This window comes from Phyllobates terribilis, unplaced genomic scaffold, assembly GCF_046119375.1.
Source record: "Phyllobates terribilis strain yellow unplaced genomic scaffold, ASM4611937v1 Scaffold_11__3_contigs__length_659146591, whole genome shotgun sequence".
Classification (NCBI taxonomy): Eukaryota; Metazoa; Chordata; class Amphibia; order Anura; family Dendrobatidae; genus Phyllobates; species Phyllobates terribilis.
The window spans coordinates 545,344,584-545,368,185 of NW_027362771.1; the positions used below are offsets into that span (position 1 = coordinate 545,344,584).

General features: G+C 45.9%; 1 protein-coding gene across 4 annotated transcripts in view; it reads right to left on the reverse strand.

Moving 5' to 3' along the window:
* The window catches only part of DDHD2 (DDHD domain containing 2), an 84,221-nt gene that overhangs the window by 42,293 nt on the left and 18,326 nt on the right, over positions 1–23,602 (reverse strand). The window contains exons 2-7 of one of the 4 annotated variants that reach the window (XM_073653934.1): positions 19,490–19,584; positions 19,012–19,389; positions 14,159–14,363; positions 11,225–11,415; positions 10,402–10,491; positions 1,208–1,328 (exon numbers count right to left, since the gene is read on the reverse strand). In XM_073653934.1, coding sequence (XP_073510035.1) covers positions 1,208–1,328; positions 10,402–10,491; positions 11,225–11,415; positions 14,159–14,363; positions 19,012–19,347 — 943 coding nt within the window. In that variant the 5' untranslated portion in view covers positions 19,348–19,389; positions 19,490–19,584. Of the gene's footprint in view, positions 1–1,207; positions 1,329–10,401; positions 10,492–11,224; positions 11,416–14,158; positions 14,364–19,011; positions 19,406–19,489; positions 19,585–23,602 lie in introns of all 4 variants that reach the window. The other 3 variants (XM_073653936.1, XM_073653937.1, XM_073653938.1) reach the window with 3 other exon arrangements.

The window sequence follows — 23,602 nt, forward strand, 5'->3', positions numbered from 1 at the left end:
ATATTCTTAACATGAGTATGTTGCTCTGAGTACACCACCAGCGGATCCTGAGAGGGAAGAAGTTAAAGGGGTTTTTCCCACAAACAAAAGTTAATTTTAATCAATAGATCTTGGAATAATAATAAGTTCCACAATTGGATGTGTTTAAATAAAATGTTCCTGTGCTGAGATAATCTTATAAATGTGTCCCTGCTGTGTACTGTGTAATGGCTGTGACTGACCGTACAGGGACATGGTCTGATCATACAACAGCTCCTGAGCAGGGGAGGAAGGAAAAGAGTTTACAGACAGGACAGCCGGGGATCACAGCTGATTCTTTTTGTGAAGCTAAATATTTTACTACCGGTTTTTAAACAATGTTTTACTTCAAAGAAAGAATCAGCTGCGATCCCCTGCTGTCCTGTCTGTAAACTCTTTTGTTTCCTGCCCTGCCCAGGAGATGTGGTATGATCAGACCATGTTCCTGTACGGTCAGACACAGCCATTACACAGCACACAGCAGGGACACATTTATAAGATTATCTCAGCACAGGAACATTTTATTTAAACACATTCAGTTGTGGAACTTATTATTCCAAGATCTATTGATTAAAATCCACTTTTGTTAGTGGAAAAACCCCTTTTAATTTTTTCCCGGTAGCCGCACTTTCAGTAAGGGGCAGCATTGTAACCATAGTTACGGAGGTAAATAGAGTTTTTCTGAGGTGACAGGTTCCCTTTAAAAATTATAAATGGAAAACCCCTTTAAAAAGAAACACACCAAAAAAAGTAGTAGTTTTATGCCTACAGGGGTGGAGCATGACTACCTGGGGTGTTCTTTGAGTTGTGGGAATATATGTTGGAAAATATTAAAGCAGAACTAGTATTTTAATTCTTAAAATCTCAGCTAAAACATGGTTTATGAGACCAGTGGGTCTTATTAGTAATTAACAGCCTTCACTGTAAGAGCATGCATACAAAGACAGCTGTCTAATCAGTGAGTAGGACCGCCCACTGGACTCCTGACCCTAAAAATGAGTAAACTACAATTCCCACAGAGTTATACATCAATCTGTTGTCCTTCTCTATTACATGATGCCTGCAGATTAGATGGCCTCCTCAACGTGACGGGTTCCCGCAGTAATGTTTCACTTCTAGTCACGAACACTGCGTCATGTCACTGACAAACGTCTACATCCCATAATCTGTGTGTGAAGGTAAATCTCACCTTGAGGTATCTCCACCGAGATATTTTCTACCCCTCTCTTTACAGTTCGAGGCCGACCCTGCTCACTTGGGGTGGCCCCCCATTCATCCACGATTCCTGTTGGCTGGTAGTGAACCATAAGCTGCAAAAAAAAACAACACAACAAAACAAAGTAAGAGGACGAAGAATTAAATCTGATCACTTTTCATATAGGCTGTATATATGCGAATATACTCTAATAAGAGACCTCAGCCGCCTATTATATACCATGTCTGATAATCCAGAATGTGTAATATTTCTTACTCTAAACTTAGGTCCCCCGATTCATCACAACTTGCATTTTTCACACCGGTCTTGATGAAGGGAATGCTGTACCATGATGGGTAATTTTCAATAAAAGGCGTGAGACATAATACATTTGCGCATCTATATAAGAAATGTACTCGAGTGCGATTCTCTATTAAAGGGTAAACCTAAGATAGAGCCCTTTAATTCAATGGCACCTCAATCAATATTACATAGTATGAGTCAGAGTGCTGGAGATGAAAGATACGACCTGTTGATTGAGTCACTGGCCCCGACGCGCGTTTCGCGGTGAGCTTCTTCCAGGGGGGAGGTGTCCAGAGACACCTCTACTAAAAGGGGTTGTCTGGTCTAAACCGATAAGTCTGCAGTCACTCTGTGTGACTCCAAACTTATGAATCCCCCAAGAGCAAGCACTGTGGGGATTCACCAGTTTCAAACCCGTGACCGGAGGGTATACAGTTAGGTCCATATATATTTGGACAGAGGCAACATTTTTCTAATTTTGGCTCTAGACATTACCACAATTAATTTTAAACAAAACAATTCAGATGCAGTTGAAGTTCAGACTTTCAGCTTTCATTTGAGGGTATCCACATTAAAATTGGATGAAGGGTTTAGGAGTTTCAGCTCCTTAACATGTGCCACCCTGTTTTTAAAGGGACCAAAAGTAATTGGACAGATTAAATAATTGTAAATAAAATATTCATTTCTAGTACTTGGTTGAAAACCCTTTGTTGGCAATGACTGCCTGAAGTCTTGAACTCATGGACATCACCAGACGCTTGTAACATACCTGGCGGCGTCCTTGCATAGTGGTCCATCTCCCACTGTGCAAGAACGCGCACTTGATCTCCAATCCAGAATGTCTCTCTGGCTTCCCTCCATGCTGTCTGTTTGCTTCTGTTTCTGCTGCTTAAGAGAGCCGCCCGATCACTTCCTGTTTCTTGTACCTGCTGCGGGCACACCCCTTGTGCGTCCTCAGCCTATTGCTGTCTGTCACCTGGTATTTAAACCAGCTGCTCCAATTAACCCATGCCTGAGCATTATGTTTCATTCAGTGTGCTCTTTCACTCTGAATGTGCCAGGTTCCCTTCTGTGTTTGCTTGTCTGCCTATCCTGGAGGCTGTATTTCCAGGCCTGTCTGAACACGCTCCTTGCCTGTTCGTTCCACCTTCTAGGAGCCGCATATCTAGACCCGCTCCTGTATCTTGCTACTGTGTCTGTTCTTGTTTGTATACCCTTCTAGCCTGTTTCCTGTGTTTCTCTATGTCCGTACCTTTCCTTTTTCTGCAGAGTCTGAACTCGTACCTAACTCCTGCTCGTTGTCACTGTACTTCCGTTTGTGAGTTTGTGGTCCACTCGCTACTTCACTGCAAGTACCCTGTGGGTATCTGGTTCTGCCTTTCCTTTCCTGTCTGTTCCGTGTGTACAGAGCCCTGTCCCCCCTGCTCTGCCTTTGCTCACCGCTCCGGCGGTTCTAGCCTGCTCTGCCTTTGCTCACCGCTCCGGCGGTTCTAGCCTGCTCTGCCTTTGCTCACCGCTCCGGCGGTTCTAGCCTGCTCTGCCTTTGCTCACCGCTCCGGCGGTTCTAGCCTGCTCTGCCTTTGCTCACCGCTCCGGCGGTTCTAGCCTGCTCTGCCTTTGCTCACCGCTCCGGCAGTTCTAGCCTGCTCTGCCTTTGCTCACTGCTCCGGCAGTCTCGCTCCGCCCTGACCTTTTGCTCACTGCTCCGGCAGTCTCGCTCCGCTCTGACCTTTTGCTCACTGCTCTGGCAGTCTCGCTCTGCCCTGACCTTTTGCTCACTGCTCTGGCCGTCTCGCTCTGCCCTGACCTTTTGCTCACTGCTCTGGCCGTCTCGCTCTGCCCTGACCCTTTGCTCACTGCTCTGGCCGTCTCGCTCTGCCCTGACCCTTTGCTCACTGCTCCGGCAGTCTCGCTCTGCTCTGACTACTCTTGCTCACCGCTCCAGGCGGCCTCGTCCTGCTCTACTCTTGCTCACCGCTCCAGGCGGCCTCGTCCTGCTCTACTCTTGCTCACCGCTCCAGGCGGCCTCGTCCTGCTCTACTCTTGCTCACCGCTCCAGGCGGCCTCGTCCTGCTCTACTCTTGATCACCGCTCCAGGCGGCCTCGTCCTGCTCTACTCTTGATCACCGCTCCAGGTGGCCTCGTCCTGCTCTACTCTTGCTCACCGCTCCAGGCGGCCTCGTCCTGCTCTACTCTTGCTCACCGCTCCAGGAGGTCTCGTCCTGCTCTACTCTCGCTCACCGCTCTAGGCGGTCTCGTCTTGCCTTGCTCTCGCTCACCACTCTGGGCGGCCTTACTCTGCTGTGTTTGTCCGCCACATCTGTGGTTCTATTCCTGAGTTCCAGTGTGTACTGGGTCCTATCCCGCCTGTGTTCCTACCTGCTAGTGCCTCCCTGTCTGCACTCTAGCCGTGCTTGCCTGTACCCCCCTGCCTGCATACCCGCCTGCCTGCATACCAGTCGTGCCAGCCTATACCCACCAGTCTGTGTGCCAGCCTAACCAGTCTGTTCCTGTATTCCCGTGTGGGTCAACAGCCGTGTCCGGGGTCTGTCCTGGATTAGCACCTGGTCCCTCTGCTCGGTTCCTCCTTGGTGCACTGGCGTCGTATGCCGTCGTGCGACCCTGGTCGGATCGGGTGAATACCTAGTTACGCCCCTCCAGGCATTCACTCTCCGGCACGGTCCAGTGGAATCACACGCACACGCCGCTCAGCCCGGGCGTGTGCATTACAGCATGCTCAGGCCCTGGTTCCCGTTGAGCCCCACGGCCTTCGCTCTGAGACGTTTTCCAGCGAATACGTGCATTAAAAATAAATAAATACATTTTTTTTTCCTTAGCAGAGTTCCAGGCGAATTACGCACCCGTCCAGATGGATCTATCAGCTCTCGTTCCTGAAGATCCGCCACGTTACTATGGGGATCCAAGACAGAGTCGTGCATTTGTGGAGCAATGCATGCTACACTTCAAGTTCTACCCTCTATGTTTTCCCACAGATCGGGCTAAGGTGGGATTCATGATGTCTTACCTAGCGGGTGATGCCTTGAATTGGATCACCCCCCTATGGGACGCACAGGATCCTATCGTCCTGGACATAATGGCCTTCCTGGTGGACTTTCTAATGGTCTTCGATGATCCTAACCCGGAGGCTCCTGCTGAAGCTTCACTTCCCAATATCCCGGAGCAGCCCCGATGGGTAATGTGCGTGGGTAGCGCAATAGTCCTCCAGCCCAATGAGACTACTGCCCACCCAGAATCCTCACAGGGTGACTACTCTCTCCGGAATACTTCTCACAACCTCAAGAGGCAGTCCAGACGTGCTAGACGTAGAGGCAAGCCGTCACGCCAGGGCCTGTCCTCCCTGAGACCTCCTGACCCCAACCTTGAAGTCCCTACTGAAGCTTCATCTCCCTGTATCCCGGAGAAGCCCCAACGGGTAATGTGTGTGGGTAGTGCACCAGTTCTCCTGCCCGAAGAGACTGCTGCCCATCCAGAATCCACACCGGAGGACCCCCTGTTGCCTCCTGAATCCCCCGGGATACCACTTGATGACAATTGGAGAGAGACTTCCCTATACTCTGCACCTGATACCTCGCCCGCTTTGCCTAGTGAGTCTAACCTAGTGTACTCTGAAGCAGAGGTTATTCATGAGTTTCTACACCCCTCCGACCAGGCGGAGGACCTCCAGTTGTCTCCAGAACCCTTCGGGGTGCCACCTGGTGGTGAATGGACAGAGACTTTCCTATACTCGGCACCCGATACCTCGCCTGCTTCGTCCAGGGAGTCCGACCTAGTGTACTCTGAAGCAGATGTTTTCCCCGAGCCTCTGCACTCTTCTGACCCGGCGGAGGACCTCCAGTTGTTTCCTGAATCCTCCGGGGTACCACCAGATAACAAAGAGACAGTGACTTTTCCTCACCCTGTACCTGATAACCCGTCTATTTCTTCCTGTGAGCTTGACAAGATGTACCTCGAAGCAGAGATTACCCCCAAGTCTCTGCTCCCCTCCAACCCGGTGGAGGACTTCCAGTGGTCTCCTGTACCCTCTGGGGTGCCACCTGAAAGTATGTGGAGAGAGACTTCCTTGTGTGCGGTTCCTGGTACTCCACCCATTTCGTCTGTTGCTAAGGGTGGCTGGATGGGAGGTAGCATCCTAGCTACCCAGAGGAGACCAGTTTTTCCGGTGGACAGTGGAAGTGATCTCCTTGAAGTGAAGGATTGGCCCTCTGCTGCTTAAGGGCGGCGCCCGATCACTTCCTGCTTTTTGTACCTGCTGCAGGCACACCCCTTGTGTGTCCTCAGCCTATTGCTGTCTGTCACCTGGTGTTTAAACCAGCTGCTCCAATTAACCCATGCCTGAGCATTGTGTTTCATTCAGTGTGCTCTTTCACTCTGAATGGGCCAGGTTCCCTTCTGTGTTTGTTTGTCTGCCTATCCTGGAAGCTGTATTTCCAGGCCTGTCCGAACACGCTCCTTGCCTGTTCGTTCCGCCTTCTAGGGGCCGCATACCTAGACCCGCTCCTGTATCTCGTCTGTCCTGTCTGAACACGCTCCTAGCCTGTTCCTCCCGCCTTCTAGGGGCTGCATACCTAGACCCGCTCCTGTATCTTGCTACTGTGTCTGTTCTTGTCTGTATACCTTTCCTTTTTCTGCAGAGTCTGAACTCGTACCTAACTCCTGCTCGTTGTCACTGTACTTCCGTTTGTGAGTTTGTGGTCCACTCGCTACTTCACTGCAAGTAACCTGTGGGTATCTGGTTCTGCCTTTCCCTTCCTGTCTGTTCCGTGTGTACAGAGCCCTGTCCCCCCTGCTCTGCCTTTGCTCACCGCTCCGGCGGTTCTAGCCTGCTCTGCCTTTACTCACTGCTCCGGCAGTCTCGCTCCGCTCTGACCCTTTTTCTCACTGCTCCGGCAGTCTCGCTCCGCTCTGACCTTTTGCTCTCTGCTCCGGCAGTCTCGCTCTGCCCTGACCCTTTGCTCACTGCTCCGGCAGTCTCGCTCTGCTCTGACTACTCTTGGCTGTTGTGAAGGGGTTTTTCTTCACCATGGAGATTATTCTGCGATCATCCACCACTGTTGTCTTCCGTGGGCGCCCAGGTATTTTTGCATTGATGAGTTCACCAGTGCTTTCTTTCTTTCTCAGGATGTACCAAACTGTAGATTTTGCCACTCCTAATATTGTAGCAATTTCTCGGATGGGTTTTTTCTGTTTTTGCAGCTTAAGGATGGCTTGTTTCACCTGCATGGAGAGCTCCTTTGACCGCATGTTTACTTCACAGCAAAACCTTCCAAATGCAAGCACCACACCTCAAATCAACTCCAGGCCTTTTATCTGCGTAATTGAGAATGATATAACGAAGGGATTGCCCACACCTGTCCATGAAATAGCCTTGGAGTCAATTGTCCAATTACTTTTGGTCCCTTTAAAAACAGGGTGGCACATGTTAAGGAGCTGAAACTCCTAAACCCTTCATCCAATTTTAATGTGGATACCCTCAAATGAAAGCTGAAAGTCTGAACTTCAACTGCATCTGAATTGTTTTGTTTAAAATTCATTGTGGTAATGTCTAGAACCAAAATTAGAAAAATGTTGCCTCTGTCCAAATATATATGGACCTAACTGTATATGAGTTATACATACCCCCTGCAAGACCATGACTAGTGGGTGCAGCCTCGCTTCATACACTTGTATGCCTCGAGGCCACGCCCACTAGACGGCATCTTCACTAGTTGGAGCGGCCTCGTTCTATACAAGTTTATGGAGCGAGGCTATGCCCACTAGTCGGGTTCTGGCCATGTGTATGTATAACCAGGGCCGTATTTTGAATTTCTGCTGCCCTAGGCACTGTCAGTGGTTGCCCCCCCCCCCCGGTCACGCCCACCCTCACCCCCAGTCACGTCCCCCCCACGTCGTCGTCCCCCACGTCGTGCCCCCCTCACATCCAATATCTTCCCCCCCGTCGTGGCCGTTTCCCCAAGTTTCATGTAGCCCCCCCCCCCCATTCCATGTAGCACATATAAAAGGTTGGGGGGGGGGGAGCGGCCCACACAGACCACAGGGCTGCAGCATTGCATATGAGGGTGGGGGGGGTGGGAGCGGCCCACACAGACCACAGGGCTGCAGAATTGCATATGGGGGTGGGGGGGGGTGGGAGCGGCCCACACAGACCACAGGGCTGCAGAATTGCATATGGGGGTGGGGTGGGGGGGAAGGGAGCGGCCCACACAGACCACAGGGCTGCAGCATTGTATTTGGGGGTGGGGGGGGATGGGAGCGGCCCACACAGACCACAGGGCTGCAGAATTGCATATGGGGGTGGGGGGGGTGGGAGCGGCCCACACAGACCACAGGGCTGCAGAATTGCATATGGGGGTGGGGGGGGGGGTGGGAGCGGCCCACACAGACCACAGGGCTGCAGAATTGCATATGGGGGTGGGGGGGAAGGGAGCGGCCCACACAGACCACAGGGCTGCAGCATTGTATATGGGGGTGGGGGGGGATGGGAGCGGCCCACACAGACCACAGGGCTGCAGAATTGCATATGGGGGTGGGGGGGGTGGGAGCGGCCCACACAGACCACAGGGCTGCAGAATTGCATATGGGGGTGGGGTGGGGGGGAAGGGAGCGGCCCACACAGACCACAGGGCTGCAGCATTGTATATGGGGGTGGGGGGGGATGGGAGCGGCCCACACAGAACTGCGCTGCAGTAGGCACTGTAGCATTGCATATGGCCCATATGCAATGCTGCAGTGCCTGATGCAGCCCATGTCTGGGATTCAGACCCCACTGTGTCCCTCCCTGCTGCTGCCTGCCATCATGTCTGACCAGTGACAACAGTCACAGACTAGTCAGACTCCTCAGAGTCTGAGACTAGTCAGAGACTCAGGCAGTCTGGGCTCTGTCAGGCTGGCACTGCTGCCCGTCGGCTGTACTGTCTGTGCACGGCACAGAACACAGTAGCGGCGGCAGCTGCTGACTGCGCGTCTGCGCCTAAACTATGATCCCGCCGCCCGCCTCGCCGCCTGCCGCCATCAATTATGCTGCAGAGCAGACTGTCTGCAGAAGCGGCAGCTCCTCAGCCAGCAACATGCACCGGCACCACGGCGCGGGTGGCAGTGTCGGCGCAATGGCACATCACAACAGGACACAATTACCGGCGCTGCCTGCTGAGATGAGCCGCCACCAGCGATGTGCTGCCCGGGCCGCCGCGGGAACTTAAAGTGCCCGGGCTCCTCCTCTTCTTTCCAGATCGCAGCAGCAGAGCAGACTAGAGAGGTGAGGTGGGTGGGCGTGACCGGAGGACGAGAGGGCGCGATCAGGGGTGGATTAAGAGTAGCAAGGGCCCCGGGCAATTTAGAAGACGCGCCCCCCCCCCCCCAACACACACACACCCCTGATGTATCACATGTCACATGATCCCCTGTGATAGATCATGTGATAGTTCACGTGAAATTAATTTGGCACAATATTAATTATAATAATTTTTTTTAGGCTGTGTGCCCATTATGCGTTTAAGCAATTCTGCTGCAGAAACGCTTAAAAAACGCTTGGTAGAAGGCCTGCCATGTTCCCCAATGATAATCCGCATGTGCTGTGCACATGCTGCGGAAATTTCTGCTGCGGATTATCATTGTGGAAAAATCCACAGCACTACCAATGATTTTGCGGAAGCTCGGCGTTTTCGCCGCCATTGACTTGCATTGGAACGCATAATATCGGCATCACTGCATCTGCACATGCAGAATCCATGCGTTTCAATGTGCGGATGGTACCCGGGTTTGAAGAGGAGACTCTCCTCCAGATCCGGGTACCATAGAACCTGTAAAAAAAAAAGAATAAAATAAAAAATAAATATTATACTTACCTTCTGATGGCCCCCGGTGTCTTTATCCGATGCGTCCTGGCTTGCCGGCAGCTCACGATGGTCTGAAAAGGACCTGCCGTGACGTCATTTAGTCATGTGACGGGTCACGCGACCGCTGACGTCGGCAGGCCATCAGAAGGTAATTATATATTTATTTTTTATTTTTTACCATTCTTTTACGGTCACACTATATAAATCCATGCCGGTTGCATGGATTTATATAGTGTGACCAAGTTGTCAAGCACTTTCCAAGTGATGCTAAAATCGCTTGGAAAAGCGCTTGATAACCCGCATGTGGAATTGCAAGTGAAGAACGCTTCACATCAGCATGTCCCTGGCACGAAAAACGCATGTACAATCCGCATGCGTTTTTTCTGCCAGGGAGATGCAGAAACGCTCAAAAAAAATCCGAAGCATTTCTGCATCGTGGGCACATAGCCTTACATTAATTGTATGACTCAATATTGAGCGCACGTAGCCATCTACACACAGCGGGAGGCCGCACGGAGCCATCTATACATGGTGGGAGGCCACACGGCGCCATCTACACACAATAGGAGGCCGCACGGCGCCATCTACACACAGCAGGAGGCCGCACGTAGCCATCTATACACAGCGGGAGCCCGCACGTAGCCATCTATACACAGCGGGAGGCCGCACGTAGCCACCTATATACAGCGGGAGGCCGCACGTAGCCACCTATATACAGCGGGAGGCTGCACGTAGCCATCTATATACAGCAGGAGCCCGCACGTAGCCATCTATAACTCATATATACACTCTGATCCCGGATCAGAAACCGCGAAACCTCACAGCGCACGGATTCATAAGTCTGCTTGCATCTGGTACAGCAGCTCAACTCTACTAAAGTGAATAGCAGCTGCAATACTACACTTAACCTGTGCAAAGATATGGCACTGTTTTTGAGGAAAGCAGCCATATTTTTTTCCCCTTTATCAAAGATCACAAAGATTTACAGCATTGTGGGACTGGAATTGGATTGAAAAAGTCTTCTTCATTCACCTTGGGATTATGTAAAATAATGAGGTCTCTAGATGGCGATTCCAGCCTCTTTTTCCACTCGTTTCGGGTTACTGCCTGCATGAAGGCATCCTGGGAGGGTAAAAAAAAAAAAAAAAAAAAAAAAGTTATTAAAGTAAAATATCATTTACAGACATGTCTATAGGAAATTACCACTGACTCATATTAAACATCCATAAAAGATAGCTCATCTGGGAGGCTTCTCTCACACAATGACTTGCACACTCGCTGGACATTATGACCTCTTGTGCCAGTGTCACAGTCTGGATGCAAGGACCGGCCGCGGGTCTCTTGAATGCCTCATATATGCCCACGTGGACGCCAAGACCTGCGGCCAGTCCATGTATCCGGATGGTGAAATCCGCCTCATTTCCCCGCTGCTCGATTCCTGGGTATCAAATGTTTAACCCTTTCACACCTTTTACATAGTGTGGTTTTTCCACCATCCGCATTTATTATCTATCCACAGGATAGGTGATAATCGTTGCTCGCTGGAGGCTCAGTTAGAATAGGGGGTCCAAAATACCTCCTTACCCTGATGACGGGAGTGAGTAGGGGGAGTACGCAAACTTCCGCTCCACAGAACCTATACTGGAGTTACGGAAACAGCCAAATTTCAGTCATGTGCGATAATCCCCGTATGGATCAATCATAGGCACAGCTTTCACCAGTAAGGTCAGATATTTGGCTGGGATGCCGGGAGCAGAGACTTTTAAAGAGGGTCATTTCTGATGAAGACCCCTTCCATACAGTTTCTCTCGATATTTCATTGCATATCATAAATAATAATAAAATAAGAAATTACCTCTAAGATCTCACTGAAGTTCTCTGGATATGGGACATATTTGCTGTCCTTATCTCCTTTGTAGAACCAGGTGCATCTCTGTACTATGGAGTCCTCTTCATCCCAGTACACAGACAGACGCCTGCGGCTGCCCAGGTATACGTCATATCGGCCGCCACAAACTGGTACAACAATACTGTTTGGATTGTCTCCTGATAAAAAGAAAAAAAGAAAGAAAAAAACATTATAGAGCTAGTAATGTTACAAAATTCAGATGGAAGAGTATCAAAATGACTATGATGGTGTCACCAAATCCACCAGTTCTGGAGATGCCCATGGAGAGATGTTAGGATCCATCAACAATCTAAAGTCTATGTGGCTGACCTTCCTTCACTCTCCAGCGGGCAGACCTGCAAGCTCAGAGCTCAGTGCGTGCGGACCTGCAAGCTCAGAGCTCAGTGCGTGCGGACCTGCAAGCTCAGAGCTCAGTGCGTGCGGACCTGCAAGCTCAGAGCTCAGTGCGTGCGGACCTGCAAGCTCAGAGCTCAGTGCGTGCGGACCTGCAAGCTCAGAGCTCAGTGCGTGCGGACCTGCAAGCTCAGAGCTCAGTGCGTGCGGACCTGCAAGTTCAGAGCTCAGTGCGTGCGGACCTGCAAGTTCAGAGCTCAGTGCGTGCGGACCTGCAAGTTCAGAGCTCAGTGCGTGCGGACCGGCAAGTTCAGAGCTCAGTGGGTGCGGACCGGCAAGTTCAGAGCTCAGTGGGTGCGGACCGGCAAGTTCAGAGCTCAGTGAGGCTCTCCTCTGAAGCTGCTCTTTTGGTGAACGTGATTGATAACCTAATTTGCTCAGTTCGTATTGTAGGGCCTAGGGATCATTGTCATTTATTATTTTAGATGCAATCGAGAAGGTTAGAATGGGGGTCTGGTAATCCTCTTGATCATATATTGGTGTCCAATGCCATTGTAAAATATCTTCAGCTTTATAGCATGAGCACATAGATCTGGAACAATTAGGCTATGTTCACACATCATTGTTTTTTCAGAGGTTTTAGATGCGTTTTTTTTAATGAAATTTTTCAGCTGCGTTTTGCAGTACCAGCAAAGTCTATGAGATTTCAGAAATCTCATGCACACATCATGGTTTTTTTTTGTTCAGTATTTTGTGCTTTGCGTGTTTTTTAGCAAAATAGAGCATGTCGCTTCTTTCAGTGTTTTTTCACCCACTGGAAGTAATGAGTGGTGAAAAAAAAAAAACTGAAAAAAACACACACCAAAAACCCAGGTTTCAAGTTTTCAGCGTTTTCTGTGCCTAAACCAGAATGGGAATTTTTTTTTTTTTTTTCACTGAACTTTATGTACATGCATAACAGAGACAAAAGGACGGTGAAAAAAAATGCTGAAAAAACCCACCAAAAAAAAAAAAAAAGCAATAAGCAACAAGCCGTAGGATCACTGAGAGGCCAGATGTTACATTAGTAGACCCATTAGGATTGGGCATGTAAAACCCAGCCTGTCCCATCATCTAGGTCTTAGAGTCTAGGATGTTGATGATCCATTACCCTTTTGATTATTCCGCCAGCACCTGCCCACAATCATCCATTGTCTATGGGAAGATTAACATCTAGAAGATTAAAGGCTTAACTAATGTGCTAAACTTTATAATTAATGAGATTAAATGTCAAATACGAAAATCCAATTACTCCGATGCCGCTGGGTAAAGATTCCTCCACAGCCGAAATAGAGGATGTTACGAATAAGCCACAATCGTAACCACAGGAATTATTTTCCCATCATTTAAAGTATTTTTCGTAGTCAGATTTAATTGTTTTGTGAAAGCAGATCTACTACGCATCATTAATGATTATAGCTATGCAGATATTAAAGCGCTGGAATTACTGCAGTGAATATTAGGAAACAGTGCGCTTGCTCTGGGGTTGCCATGGTAGTGTCCGTGGCAACAGATTTCTACTCATGTGACCTCTATTTATAAAAAGTATGAGCGACAATCACATGACAAGCCAGAGCAAGCGCAATGTAACAGTAGTTTGAAAAATATCTAGAAAAAAAAAAGAATTAAAAAACAAAAAACATAATAAAAGGACAGTAATTACATCTACTGTAAGCATTAAAAAATGAACTAGCATCCTAATGATGGAACATGTTCATCTGAAATTATGCAGGTTTTTCCAGCATTTTTCACCTATCCACAGGATATGATTGCTGAAAGGTCCTATCGTTGGGACTCCCACATGTTACGAGGATTCCCAAGTCCTCCCCTGTAAAGGGAACAGTAGTCCTCATATGTGACCATTCACTTCTACGGGAATAAGGAAGACGGCACTCTGCAGTCAGTTTCATAGAAGTGAATGGTGATGGCCATGAATGCTCAGCAGCACTAAATTCACAAAAGGAACATTCTCATCTCCAAGATATTTTCCCAATATGTAGTAGGTGTAATGACAATAATAATAATAATAATAATAATAATAATAATAATAATAATAATGTATAGTTCTTCTGATAACCTATGTCGCTTACCCCATGTGCAGGCATTGCAGCAGCTTAGGTATTCATGGTTAAGACCACTAGAAACTAAATAACTGTCACTATACAAGTGGTCGTAACCATGGATACCAAAGCTACTGCAGTGCCCTGCACATGGGGTATGCAACACCCAGCAAATGCAGCAATTAAAGGTTTTTCCGTCATACGTATAAACCCCTATAATTGCTGCATCAATGAAAAAGTTGCACAAATTTAGAACTAACCATACGTATAAAAAAAAAAAAAGGGATGCTAGAGAGTACAACATGTATTACAAAGTTGGAGAAAATTTTCAATTTTAGATTATTTTACATTGAAACCCCCTTAAACTCTACTTGACCTGTGTGAATGAGGTTTTTGGTAATACTATAGGAGTACCCATATGGGAGGTCTTCTATGGGGGCTTTCTTACCAGAGCAGAACGCTGCCTCCAGAACGTCGGAGTCCTCCTTGCTGAAGGGGTACCAGGAGCTTCTGCCATCACGTGTCCTGGCATAGAACCAGTGAGGGACCACCACCTCGTAGTACATTGTAGTCTCCATCGTCTCCGTAGAGACTGGGTACAGGATCGGTGGAGGGGTCTCCAGTATATCGGATGTATCCGGTGAAGCCATGTACTATAATGATAAAGTAAACTAATCAAAGAGTCAGCGGAGACTATGCTGCACACTCACACAGGCCTGGGATCCTTCCTCGCTCTGACTAATACCATTGAAAAGACTTTGTCCCCTCCTTTAAAGACGTTACGTAAGATCAGTTCTGGAGGAGATGGGTGGAATGAAAACACTTTGGCTGGGGTGGAGACTTCTATATTGACCATGGGAGGTTTTGACTATTGTGTTCAGAAACCAGTATGTAGAAATCAGCTAAAACTTTGGCAACTTCTTTATGGATCGTTGTTTGCACATAAAGGGTCACTGCACTTTCTGAAAACTTTTGCCATTTAGAGACTTGTTAGAAGTTTTGGTCAATGGCTGCCAGATCCTGAGACTTCCACCAATCACTTAAATGAAAATGTAGAAGAGCTTGGTGAAACGCTGCCCTCCTCCAGGAGGGAAGACAAGCTTCATTTTAGCAACCTGTAAAGATCTCAGTTTCTGGACGCCCTCTGATCAAAACTTCTCTATGACATTTCAAAAAAAATTTGTTTTAGTAGTTCTACCATCTAACGATTTTGCCCCTCATCAGAAATCTTACTCCAGTCACACACTGGAGTAAAGTACGCCAGAGCTCGTCGTGAATTACGTAAGCTGTGACGTCACACCCCTGTTCCGCCCATTTTGGCAGAGCTGGGTGAAAGTGGCATAAAACCATCAAAAGTCGCAAAATTATTAGACAACCTCATGGTGTGCAAAAATTTTGCGACTTATCAAAGTGTTTTATGCCAGATTTCTGGTGAAAATACTGATGAATTGGGACCACAGTGGTGACATCACGTTGTCAGCGCACGTCACCGCTGTAGCCAATCACTGAGATCAGCGGGTGTACAGAGGTGCTGAGCTCATCGATTGGCTACAGTGGTGATGTCACCAGTGTCGCTGTCACTTCACCGCTGCAGCTGAACGGCAGAGCATTACAGATGGAGCATTACATAGTGTCCTTTACAATCAATGGGATATCTGTGTAATACAGGAGAGGACAGGTCTTCCAGAGCGAGAGACGCTCTTTGTAACCATTTCCCACTTCTAAACAGAGGACTTAAAGAGGCATTCCCATCTCCACTATCTTATCCCATTATGTAGTAGGAATAATAATAATAAAATAATAATAATAATAATAGCAAATATCTCTAATTAGAAATGTAGTATAGTTCTTCTGATTCACCATGTCGCTTACCCCATGTGCAGGGCATTGCAGTAGCTTAGGTATCCATGGTTACGACTACTCATATAGTGAGTTAGTTAGCTGTTAGTGGTCGACCAATAACAACTAACTGTCATTATATGACTAGTCGTAACCATGGATACCTAAGCTACTGCAATGCCCTGCACATGGGGTAAGCGACATGGTGAATCAGAAAAGACTATACTACATTTTATAATTAGAGGTATTTGTTAATATTATTACACCTACTATATATTGGGATAGGATCTTGGAGATGGGAATACCCCTGTAACTGTAATAACTCAGAATTCCCTAATATGGTGTATGAAAATGGGTTTAACCACACAACCCTTTAAGTATGGACTCAAACATTCAGACAGCAATGTCTAAAATATGTCAACCCTCCCCTCCAGTGATATTGTAGTGATGATCTTTTTTATTTGGTGCTAATTTATATGGACTTTACCAAGGGGGCGTGGCTCAGTGTGATAATGCAGAGTAGCCTAAATACACGCCCCCAAAGGATCCTGTGAGCACGTCCCCTAGGTAAAGACTATAAAAAAAAATATCACTATGTAAAAAGTCCCATAACAAGGAAAAAAAAATCATGGTGGGAGTCGACAAGAAGAGATCAAGTGAAGCCTGTACAGGACATAATCTAACGCAACTATTAAACTGAGCAGATGAGGGTAATGTGAAGGCTATCGAAACTGCAGTATCAGTGACTTCATTCAACAGTGAGTAAATTACAAATATAAAAGTTACGTGCACACAGAGTCTTTTTTTCCCGAGTTTTAGGGGCAAAAGTGCAACGTTTTTGAGATCTGGAGAGTTTCAGCTTAGTTTCTGTTCCAAAAAAAACTCCTCAAAAAAACTCTGTGTGCACATAACCCAAGATAGAATGCTGTGATTAGATATTAAGATATTAGAAAATAGATTTTAGAACCCAGACAAGATTTTTAGGTAAGCATTGACATAAAAAAAAAAACATATTTTAGTCCCTTCAAGACCTTGGGTTTTTCCATTTTTTTGCTCCCCTTCCTCCCTTCTTCCGTCAATATAGTCACGTGAGGGCTGTTTTTTTTGCGGGACAAGTTGTATTTCTGAACGACACCATTGATTTTACCATATAGTGTATCGGAAAACGGGGGAAAAATTCCAAGTGCGGTGAAATTGCAAAAAAAGTGTAATTCAGCAATTGTTTTGTTTTTTTTCATGTTCACTAAATGCTAAAACTGACCTACCATTATTATTCTCCAGGTCATTACTAGTTTGTAGATCCCAAATATGTAGAGGTTTGTTTTTTTTTATTTAAGTGGTAAAAAAAAAAAATCCAAAATTTGTATAAAAAAAAAAAAAAAAAACGGCTCCATTTTCCAAGCCCCATGGCGTCTCCGTTTTTTGGGATCTGGGGCCGGGTGAGGGCTTATTTTTTGGGCACCAAGCTGGTGTTTTTATTGATATTATTTTGGGGTAGATACAATGTTTTGATCGCCCGTTATTGCAGTTTATTGCAATGTTGCGGAAACAAAAAAAACAACGTAATTCTGGTGTTTTGATTTTTTCTTGTTGCGCCGTTTACTGATCAGATTAATTCTTTTTAGATTTTGATAGATCGGGCACTTCTGAATGCGGTGATACCAAATGTGTGTATTTTTGATTTTTTTATTGTTTTATTTTGAATGGAGAAAAAGGGGGGGTGATTAGAACTTTGAAAAAAAATATATATTTTTTTTTACTTTCTACCTGTGTCAATAGTCTTCTTAGGAGACTTGAAGTTGCGATCATCTGATTTCTTTCCCCCTGCTATGTGTTGCGGCGCTCCTTGCAGATCGGCAATGACAGGCACTGGGGTCTTCTGCAGACCCCCGGTTGTCAGGTCAACCCATTCGAGCCCCGCAATCATGTGACAGGGGCGCCGAAGGGCGAGGTTAGGGACACGCTTCCGACGCGAGCATGTTGAGATTGACAGCGGCATTTAACATGTTAACAGCCAAGGGTGGATCGCGATTCCACACGCGGGTGTTAGGGGCTGAAGATAACATGAAGATTACAAATTCATAATCAACTGATTGGATGTTAAATGACAATCTGTTACTAAGGGCAACATAATGTAGGGAGAGATCCCGATTCCAGAGATGTGTCACTTAATGGGCTTCCTGCTGTAGCTTTGATAACAGATTTCTCTGCTTCAGCTCTGCTAGTCCTCTCATTGAAAAGCTCTGTCTATCCCCCATCTGTCTATCCCCACACCCACTATTGATCAGCAGCTTCCTGTCTACACTGTGCATAATCAATGGTGCCAGTAGGGGTTAGACACAGCTCATCTATGAGAAGACTAGCAGAGCTGCAGCAGAGAAAACTGTGATTTTAACAAAACTACAGAAAAAAGCCGAGTAAGTGACACAGCACTGGAATTAGTAGCTCTCAGATTGAGAAGTATAACCTGATGACAGATTACATTTGAGATGACCAATAATATTGTCTGTATTCCATCTGACCACGCTGTTGTAGATAATAAACCAGTGTGATGACAGCTGTTTCAAATTAAAAGAAAGTTAATTTATTATAAAAAGTGACAGAGTAATGCACTTGCATATAGTGAGTGAGCATCAGATAAGCAGCACACTTCTAGAGTTATACACAACTAGAAAACCAACTGGTCAAGAATGTTCACGAAGTGACCAGATAAAGTCCATCATCATTCTTCGGCTTGGCTCAGCGTGGCTCTTCTTTAGCTCCTATTGTTCACAAAAGTATTTTCTTACCAAGCAGATATTTTATTTCTGATATATGTACCAATCGATATCAAGATCAAAAGGGGAAGACAACGGAATTATAATTTTTTTCCACAACGCATATTGGGATCAGCTGACTAATGTGTATGGGGGCCTCCCGATAGATGCCGTTTAAACGAGATAGGCCCCATCAAGGGTGTCTGGCAATGGCTTCTTACCCTTTTCCAACTAAGAACACACGCACACTTGGCAAAGCGTGCGTGCATAGGGGAGAGATGGGGAGAAATAGCTGTCGGCTGAACGAGCAATTAGCCATCAGTTTACTGGTAGCTCATAGATTAAATGACTGGAAATGGTCTCAGGATCCAGACACAGGTAAAATACAATTCCAACGATACCAAATTACAGAAAATATGTGTCAATTATGAAAACGTTGCATCCACTTCAAACCATCCATATATACACACACACACACACACACACACACACACACAAAGAAAAAAAAACACATGATCAGGTATACCCATTTCCATATGGCCTACTCTTGTGGATTCTAGCTCAAAAAATGGATCTTTCCCAGACTAAGTTCTTCTACATAGCAAGTTCTGTTGCCTTATCTTCAGAAATAGGATTTCGAGAAGCACAGAAGTAGGATTATAAAGCATTTGTGAGAAAAAAACAAAACAAAAAAAAACACACTCACATAAACTTGGCCTTTTTGTAAGGAACGACTTATTGTAGATGTGTGAACATTGACTCCCATCAAAGAAGCGGCATTCTGAAGGTCTTTCAGAGTCGTCAATGGCTGCAGCGTAAAATCCTCAACTAACCTCCTGCGCACTTGGTTGCACAGCTTAGGAGGGCGACCTGACCTGGGTAGAGTCTCTGTAGTGTGGTGGGTCTTCCATTTGACAACGATACTGCGCACCGTGCTTACGTGGAGAGTCAGTGCCTTTGAAATTTTTTTATACCCTTCTCCAGCTTTGTGGAGCGCTACAACTCTGTCCCGCACGTCTTGAGAAAGCTGCTTGTTCTTCATGTTGCCTTTGATGACCACCAAGGAACAGTACCCGAGGCTTATCTACAAGTTAAACAAACTTTAATTACACAACGTAGCATATGGGTCGATTTCTAGAATAAAAAAAAAACGAGAATGGTCTCTTATCTAAAGGTGCCTGTACCTTCTAGAACACTGCAGGATTTGTTCCATAACTGCCCCTATATCTGAGCTCGTGTTGGCTCAATGTGACTCACTTGTCCGAGAACTCTTTCAGTCCTAAAAAAAAAAAAAAAGACTCATAAAAGGTCGGCCATTCCTATCTGTGGTGTCGTGAGCCAGCCATTTACAGGTCGCAATGCAGTGAGCTCTCGTAGGGCCAGATCAGAGGATTGCCCAGCCATATGTTCATTATGCAAGTATTTCAGCTGGGTCAGTACTGAGCAAAACCCATTCCATAACACCTCTGTTGGATGTGTTGGTAACACACAGCTGATTGATGAAAGTGAAAAAAAAGAATGATAAATCTGAACACGGCACTGGCACCCAACATTATCCCATCATGAGTTAAGTCTACCTCTCCTGCAAGGTTGTAGAAAAAAAGCGACAATACGCAAGCAGATGTTGGTGGGACAACACTCCACCCTTGGACTCTACCAAAGTATTGGAAGTCTTGCCTTTTCTAGGATCACATAATAGTGTTTGAAAGTCAAGCATCAACAAACAATGGCTGAAACAAAGAGCTCAGCATCTACTCCTCATCAACTGCTTCATTTTTGGCACCAGTCATCTAAGAAGGTATTGGCAAACCATGTACATGATATATACAGCTTGTACTAATAGCCTACATCTACTGCTGGCCAAGCGACAAGGCTTGTGAACATGAGCAAGTCAAAAACAGAGATTTATGGAGATGGACATCATGGATGCTTACGGTGCCACAGACTGTCTACAAAACAACAGTGCTGTAAATGGAAGCTATCCTGGTTGAACAAACCCGCAAGTTGACCATAACTGCTCGATCTAAGTAGTCTCATACGTGTATGGTACATGGCAATCTTTGACCGTGTTGTGCTTAAGTTGAGCTGTCGATATGGTCATCTATTCTAATTGAAACCTCTTTGAAAGGATCTTGCAAATCCTAATGGAGAATTTGGACTTTGTAGATATATTTAGTACTTAAAGATTCAGTCTCAACAGTATAAGCCTCCAATAGCTTTCCATCTAGATCTGACCAGAAGTAGGTGGCTTCACAAAGACCTATCTAATAAGTTTGAAACGTTGCCGTCTCCCTTCATTATGTGACAAGTTAATAAAGAAGATACCTTTTTGCTACCGTGAATGCAGTTATCGCTCTCTTTGTTTCCGTAAGTGGAGGAGGAAACTCAAAGCCAGAGAAGGGTACGAGAAAATTCCAAAGGGTTGGTCCACCACCAAGGTGCGCTGTAGTTCTGGCAGCTTGCAGACCATCACAATAGCTAACTTTGGGTCATCAGCTCGATAATAGACATTTGGATGTATTGTGGACTCCTATTCATCATTTGTGGGGTTTTCTTTTTAAGTAATCTTTTGTCTTGTCTTTCTTTTTGTGCTGGTGGATTTTGTACCACATCATTCAATATGAGGGTACAATGTTTGATGAACTGGCACATTCAAAGAGGTGTATTCTTTTGGTTCTTTTGCGTCTTTTTAGAGTAAAATAACAAAACAAAAAAAAAAAAACACTTGATCCTCTAAATAATCTTTAAAATATCACATACAAAAAAAAAAAAGTTTGACAGATTTGTATACTCCACAAGGGTTCTGGAACTTCTGGAGTATAAATGAGCAAATATTCAAAATTGAAAAAAAAAAAAAAAGACCAAAATGATGAACATGTGGATAACCAAAATTACACCCATAGTGGTGAAAAAAACCACACAGATGAAACCAAGTAAAGAGAACTTTAAAAAGGCGCAAAAGGAAGTAATAAAAAAAGGCTTTGTGGGAACTATTTTTACTCCAACAAAAGGGTGCAAAAACGATAAATTAGCCGCATGTTTCTTCTTCTTCACGGTGTTCAACATCCTAAAAATGGATTATCTGTTTTATAAAATCAGTTTCTAAAGACCCTATTGGGGCCACCATGCACATTAGATAAAAGATGTTCAAATCCAAACGTTTCAGTGGGACTGGCCTCTCATTTGATGTGTATGGGGGCCCCCAGACTCTCACCGACAAATGATAGAGGAAAATAAGCATTGAACAGTTGAAATCGACATACAATCGGGAAGATAAGCCTAGTTTTCTCTCCTCTGCCTATTGAAGACAAGTGTTCATGTGTATGGGGGGGGGGGGGGGGGAGTATGGAAATACAGCTGTCTTGTGAACATCTCAGTGCTTCATCCGGAGGCGGCTTGACCTTGTCTTCAAGTGTAGAAATCTTGGCCAGAAGTTAGGAGTGAGTAGAAATGTTGAAATCTGTGCCATAGGTTAGGAACAAGAGGCTCCCTATACAGAGGTTATCCCATGAATATAACATCAGTGTTAAGAGAAGCTGTGTTAAAGGGAACCTATCTATGAACATAGGACATCGTAGATCAGACTTACGGACCAGCACAGCTGACAGACCCACAGTGTAGCCAAGCTGGAGAGCGGTCAAAGGAGTCACCTGTGTGCTAGAATCAGTGGCCACAGTCCAGCACAGGTTATAGAGGAAGACGGTCCATCCTGGAGATATCATACATCAGCACCAGGGCTGACACCGAATAACTTGCAGGTAAAGACCTATTCCTATTTCATAAAGTGAAGACATATTGCTAGGACATCACTTTATGATCGGTGGGGGACAGAGCTCTCGGATGAGTCAGACACCCACCGATCTTTATTAATGGTGTAATGTGTCCCTTTCACTTTTTCTCTGCTCGGACATTCCCATCCACCTTCTACAGAACGGCCCTATGCCCTATATGGGTAAATGTGGCTACAGATCCCTGTGCAGGGAGGTGGCCAGGAGACATGCTGTGCAGGGAAGGAGATAGAGGGACAGATCATTTCACCCCTTTAAGAGATGGGAACAGCCCTTTAACACCACCTGGAAAACCATATTAAAAAAAAGTTGCTGGTTGTTCGCATTGGGAAATGGTGGTCTGACTCCGCACCACCAAATCACCAAATGGCCTCATGTGAATGTCCCTTTATATCTCCTTCATATGTTTTTCTTTTTTTTGGAGCATTTAAGAATGGAAACGGACGTGTGATATGGAGGACACACAAGGCGCAGCACAGAAATGTCTGAGTGATGAGTAATTCATGCTGTAAAAAAAAAATGAAGAACTTGTGTGAAGACCTAAAACACAGCCAAAGATATAGAGATGAAGTATTGCAGATGAACATGCATGTTATTATTATCCAGTGGCTAATTGCTACATATGCCACTACTAATCTGCAAGACGTTAAAGGGTTATTCCTACCTCGAGATTCCTGAATGGAGTGGAGATATGTAAAGCTCATTCATGGTCAATGTGACTATGGAAGAAAGTCAAATACAGCACTTCGTTATTTCTGGCAGTCCCGTAGACCATGAATGGAGTGGAAGAGGAGCATGCGCACCGCAGCTGCAGGCAGGACAATCCAGAGCCCTAATCTTAAGATTGTCGTCCCCTATCCTATTGGCTGACACATATGAAAGACGGCCCCTGTGCAAAAATAATATATGGGTCTTTTGTAGTCAAATAATTAGCGATGAGCGCAAGTGCTCGTAATTCGAGTTTGCCGCAAGTGCGAACGACAAGTTCGCATCCTCAATTCGCGGTTGTTAGACAGCCACAAAACATGCAAAGATTGCCTGACAAACAAAGGCAATCCCCGCATGTTTTATGGCTAACAGATGTGAAACAAGCAGCTGCAGGGATGCGAACATGTCACTAGAGCACCTGCGATACTCGGTGCATACCCGAACACCCTCGGCAAACTCAAGTAACGAGCACTTGCGCTCATCACAACAAATAATGTGTTTGTGACAGAAGCGGCTGTAGAAGTTGAAGTGGCCCCATTACCTCTGGAGCACCTGTGGCAGCTACACAAGTTGCATCAATGGCAAGTCTTCCTGCCTGGATAACGTTTTTCTTTTTCCTGGAAAAACCCTTTAAGATCATGAGGTTATCTGCCCTCCAAGATCTTGATGCGATTTCCCCTCACTTGTAACAAAAATTCTCATTCCCATAAATTATTAAAACCCACTAAAGACAGTTGGTAGTTTCCAACTTTTCGGTCCATAATCGCCCACCGAGGTCCCCATCACTAGACTATGTACCGA